Below are 5800 nucleotides of genomic sequence, written 5' to 3' on the forward strand. Positions count from 1 at the left end.
GGAAAGAGTCACTCAGAAGGCCAGATAACTAAGTTCTAGTCATGGCTTTTGCCAGCAACTCAGCATGTGACTTCGAGCTTACCTAGCCTTCAGTACCTTCATCTGCAAAACAGGGGAAAGAGGTTTGTTTAACTAGATGCCTATTATGGTCCTTTGAGAGTATGGCATCCTCCACAAACGTGATTGGTGGACTATGACAAGATATTCAGGAGGGGGCTAAAGAGGACTTTACCAGAGCAGGAAATGCCTTTCAGCCCCATCTCTAATGAAAGGGTCACATGTATACACATTCACACATACATAAGCAGAGTGGCCGACAATTTCATCCATAGCAGCAGAAACACTTACAGAGAAAAATAAATACTGGTGATGCTCAATTCCTGCACTGGGGGAGAGGGGTCCTGAGGATGTAACTTGGAGGGGCTCCAAGGTCAGGGGATAAGGGTCCTCCTATTTGACAGTAACTTTCACCTTGCTGTCCCTTCCCCAAATCCAGAGCAGCTAGCTGTTTGAAAGAAGCCACTCCCACCTTCCCCTCCCCAAACCACCAACTCACCTGTTGCAGAAACAAAAATGCACAGACCCCAAGGGAAATAACCCCCTAGCTAGCCACTAAGAAATGAACAGAATCTACCACACCTGAGGTTACTTGGGAGTGTGGCCAGCTGGGACCAAAAACCCCTATTTCCCTGAACGTTAACAATGGTTCTGAAAGGTCTTGGTTTGGGCCTATCTCACCCACCGTCACTTGGGTTTGCCCTCTTGGTGAAGTGGGAACTAGCCTGGATCACCCTTTTATTTCTGGTGCGTTTATGATTGTTTCCAAATTTTTAAACCAATATCATTGCGAGTGAGCCAGGAAGTTACTTCCCCAAGTAGCACTTCAAATTAGAAGAAAAGCTACAACACAAGTGCAGGGTTCCAACCCTTGCCAACAGGACCTGCAAACAGGCTCGCACCACCCCCCAGACACCAAGAAGCATCTCCCAGCCATACATCCACATGGACTCTTACATGGCCTCTCCTAGCAGAGGTAGCTGGGGCAGTTGGGGGGTGGGGGATATCAACCTCCTATCAACCTGTGATCTCTGTTTAAAATACACTAAAAATACATTAGTAAACATTGCTGTTTACAGAAATAGAAATCATTTCTGTTTCCAAAGGCCTCTCACCATCCCAGTCCTGGACATTTCCAAGACTGCCACCCCTGACACCCTCTCCAAGGTCCGCCCTGGTGGGTGGGTAAGACACTAGAGTCCTTTGAGACTGAGAGCTCCTCAGGCACCTGAGAATTCCAGTTTCACATCTCTGGTTCCCATGGAAGGGAGACTCTTCAGGACTCTGGAGAGTACCGGGGTTCATCCCTTCTTATCAGTTCCTGGGGGCTGTCTTGAGGCAACCCCCCCTTTTTTGGATGATATACGTATTGTAAGGATTCCTGCTATTTTCGGGCCCACAGTCCCTCCCCAGAGTCCAACGTGCCTGCCTGGACCCACCCTCAGAGCGGAGAAGCCAGTCTGTGCCTTGGTCTAATCACTCTGGGAAAGAGGGATGGGCAGAGAGAAAGCAAGGACAACGGTCTGGGGGATCGTCCTTGAGGGGACAACTAACAGCAATGACTGTCAGACAAGCAGGTGGTAAAGCTGGGCACCTGCCCGGGGACGGAGCCGGAGCTGTCCACCAGGTTGGCGGGTTGCGAGTCGACGCGGGGAGTGCGACGGCGCCCCCGGTACTCGATCATGTCGGGATGATAGGCTGGGTGGCGGCGGGCGTGCTTGGTCAGGTGGTCGCTCCGGGAGAACTGCTTGGGGCAGAGGGGGCAGGAGAAGCGCTTCTCGCCCGTGTGCGTCCTGTAGTGGCGGGCCAGCTCGTCGGAGCGCGTGAACTTCTTGTCGCAGTCGAGCCAGTCGCAGGAGAAAGGGCGCTCACCCGTGTGGGTGCGCTGGTGGGACTTCAGATGCGATGACTTGTAATAAGCTTTGTTGCAGCCCGGGAAGGGGCAGCGGTGGCGCTTGGCAGCAGGTGTGACTGGCCTCCGACGGGGGCCTGGACCCGTGGCGGGGGCTGGGCCCGCCCCAGGGGCCACGCCGGAGACGGCGCCAGGGTGGGCAGGCACTCCCGGGATGGCTGGCGCGCCAGGGACCGCAAGCGCGCGGGAGGAGTGCACGGGTCCGGAGACCTCGGCCTCGCTGGTGGCCGGGGTCGGCTTGGAGCACAGGGTCGGGCCGGAGCACGGGGTCGGGTCGGAGGAACCGGACGAGGCGCGCAGAGCTTCCCCCGAGTACTCTCCAAAGCACCCCCCAGAGCCGCCGCGCAAGTCAGCCAAGACGCTTGCAGCCAGCAGGTGGGGCGCGGCGCCGCCCGCGCCGGGGCTGGGGGCGGGGACCTGGGGGAACGGGGGGACCGACACGGGCCCCGGTGGCCCCGGACCCGGCAGAGCGGACTCCGGCGGCGCCGCACCCACCTCCGAGCTTGCCGCTCCGCCCGCGCCCTCGGGGTCCGGCAGGCGGCGGTGAACCACTGCACCCGCGGACATGGACACCAAGCACTCGGCGGCGAAGTAGTCCAGGCACGCCACGGCAGCCGACATGGCACCGCCGGACCGCCGGCGCGCGCCGTCCGAGCGCGGCCGGCCGCGGGCGAGAGAGTTCTCGGGAGCGTCCGTCCCGCAGCCTCGGAGCGAGAAGCAGGAGGCCCGGTACGCGGCGCCCGCCACCCGCCGCCGCCGCCGCCGCCGCCGCCGCCGCCGCCGCCGCCGCCGCCGCCGCCGCCGCCGCCGCCCGCGCGGCGCCCGCCCCGCCTGACGCGCCCCTGACGCACCGGAGCCCGCGGGGGCGGCGGGACCCGCCCCGGCCGCAGGACACCCCCTCGGAACGCGCGGCCCACCGGGCTAAGTCATTTTTAACAGCCTAAGAAATTATCTTGTCTTCGCGTTCTTGCCTCTGCTGGTGAGCCAGGTAATTTTAATAAAGAGAAAACTCCCCGATCGTAACTTCTGGGCAGCCTGCCGGCTTCGCCCCCCCTTCGCCCGCTGGTCCTCCGCCAGCTGGGTGTCCGGCGGAGTCCGAGAAACTTTTTTTTTTAAGGAAAAAAAATGCTTATACCTGACATGTCTTTCGATTCATAATTACGATTGTTAGTTAAGCGGGCTGGAATTACATTTCACGTCTGTTACCGCTGTCAGATCGAATTTAAAATATCCCCGAGTCTTCATCAAAAAAGTTTTCTCATCTAACAGTTCCACTGCTAACCCAGGGTCGGTACCAATTCCCTAAATAGAGCCACTACGTAGCCATTAATTAATAGCATTTTGAACCAGAAACATTTTTAACCTTGAAAAAAAGCAAAGAATCCCCTCATGGTTGAAATTGAAACTTAAAATCCTTTGAGTAACGATTTAACTATTCAACCAACGAAAGAAAAATGCATGTTTAAACTGCTTTAACCTGTCACAGGCATACAAACAAATTTCCACGCTGTAATATAAATTATAGACTAGCAGCGAGATAAACACATTAAAATGGATTCCCACAATTTTAATAATAGAAAGTCACGTTTCCAATTAGGCAACATCTTTTATTTTTCTCTTGACAAAAATTAAAAATAAGAAAATGCAGCAATTTATATAGAACTGCTCATATGGCGTTTTGTGATTGTGGAGGTTTTTCTCTTTATATAATCAGATATATGTATGTATATGTTTACATTTCTTCACTGCTTTCATTTTTTTCTTCTTTTGAATTTTAAAAAATTAAAAACACACAGAAAAGCAAACAGGATAATTTCTAAAAATAGTCATAGCATATCGTTTTTGATGTATACAAGCTTTACTTAAATATTTTTGAATTATGTGCAGTTTATTTGCAATTCTTCATTACTTTTCTTTTTCTTTTGAACATTAAAAATACATATATCTCAAGAATAACAAATATTCGTGTATTACTTCTTAGGGTAATCAAATGTGAAATATTTGTCACATTTGCTTCAGGTTTTTTATTTTTATTAAAAATTCCAGATAGAGTTGAATGTCACCTTATTTTCCTCCCCAGTTCCATTCACCTTTCTCTCTCCTTACTTGCCTAGATAATCAGTATCATAAAGTGTGTATTCTTCCAGCATTGTTATTATTCTTTATTACCTAATTACCTATATATATTTATATGTAAATATATGTCCGTGCTTATATATTTTAAATTTTCTTTATAAATGGTACAGTAGTGTACATATCATTTTGCAACTACTTTTTCCCCTCAGTATGATTTTGAGAACTATCCATGTTGACACTTACAGAATCTGCTTTATTCATTTCAGTAGTTTTATGACCTTGTCAGCTTTGTTATCTTTATGGAGATTCTATTCTAAAACAGATAATTATTATAAAGCTGCTTGCTTCAAAATTTTAGACAATTAACTCTTTATCTACACATATTAGAATTCTATCAGATAGAATTCTTTACTAGTTGTTTTTTAAAAATATTATTATTTAGAAAGAAACCTAAAGCTATTTTAAAATGCAGAGAGAGTATTACAGGCACCCATTTACCTATCTCATGTAATTGGTAAATGTTAGCATTTTGCCATATCTGCTTCAGGTCTTTTTTTTTTTTTTTAATTGAACTATTCAACATTCTGATAAAATTGAAGTCCCTTTGTACTCCTCCCCAAAACCATTCTCCACCCTTTTCTCCAAAAGCAAACATTATCACGAATTTGGTATGTAACTTTTAAATCTAGGCTTTATACTTTTACTACATATGAACCCATACAAATACAGAGTACTGTTTTGATTTTTTAAATGCACAGGTGTGGTGTTGGACTATGCATATTCTGTGACTTGTTTTTTTTTCCTTCATGGTATGTTTTCATTCTTTCCATGTTGATAAATATAAATCCAGTTCATTCATTTTAATTGCTATATTGTAGATCCATGCATGTGAACATGCTGGATTTATTCATTCCCCGATTGATGAATATTTAAGCTGCTGCCAATATTTTGGTATTAAGAGCAATGCTAATATGAACATATGTGTACATGTGTTTTCTATAGGTAGGTAGAATTTCTCTATCTACCTATATGGGGAATTGCTAGGTTACACACACATTTTCAGTTTATTAGAGACTGCCAAATGGTTCTCCAATTTATACACCCATCAGCGGTGTATGAGAGTTCTTGTTTCCCTCACATGACCTTCCCTTACTTTCTAGATTCAGACTTTTCTTATTTCTGACAATTTGATGTTTTTTTTTTTTTTAAGCTCAGTATCTCATCGCTTTATTTGAATTTCCCTCACTGCCAACGAGGTTGAGCATATATTTACTGGTTATTAAGGTTTCTGAGTCTGTGGTTTGTTTTTTCATAGTCTTCATCCGTTTATCCAGTGGGCTGTGTATGTTTTCATCTTTTTCCCTCTTGATTTGTAGGAGTTCACATATATTAACATTATATTGTCTCATTCTGTGACTTCTCTTTTAACTTCCAATAACTTTTGAACTATAGAAAATTTAAAATGTAGTCATATTCGCTGATCTTCTTTATAGTTTGTGTCATTTATGTCATATTAAAGACAACTCTCCACACGTGATGCCACAAAGATAGCCTCCTGTGTTTTTTCCCTTAATGTTTTAAAGTTTTGTTTTCCACACTTGTAAAATTGATCCATCCAGGACTTATTTTTTTGAATGGTGTGAAGTAGAAATTTAATTTTATTCTCCCTCCCCCCACATGGAAAACCTGTTGTCATGACCTGATTTACTAAACAGTCTTTCATTCCTCCCGTTAATGTGTAATGCCACTGTGATT

At 46.6% G+C, this 5800-nt stretch overlaps 1 protein-coding gene across 1 annotated transcript; it reads right to left on the reverse strand.

Annotated features, from left to right (window-relative positions):
• Positions 1-800: 800 nt before the first annotated feature.
• KLF14 (KLF transcription factor 14) lies at positions 801-2863 on the reverse strand. Its single transcript, XM_007469724.1, has one exon. It carries the CDS (start codon positions 2588-2590, stop codon positions 1607-1609), a length of 984 nt encoding a protein of 327 aa, XP_007469786.1. The 5' UTR covers positions 2591-2863; the 3' UTR covers positions 801-1606.
• Between the last annotated feature and the right edge of the window lie 2937 nt (positions 2864-5800).

The sequence above is a fragment of the Lipotes vexillifer genome, unplaced genomic scaffold (assembly GCF_000442215.2).
Source record: "Lipotes vexillifer unplaced genomic scaffold, Lipotes_vexillifer_v1.1 scaffold1329, whole genome shotgun sequence".
NCBI lineage: Eukaryota > Metazoa > Chordata > Mammalia > Artiodactyla > Lipotidae > Lipotes > Lipotes vexillifer.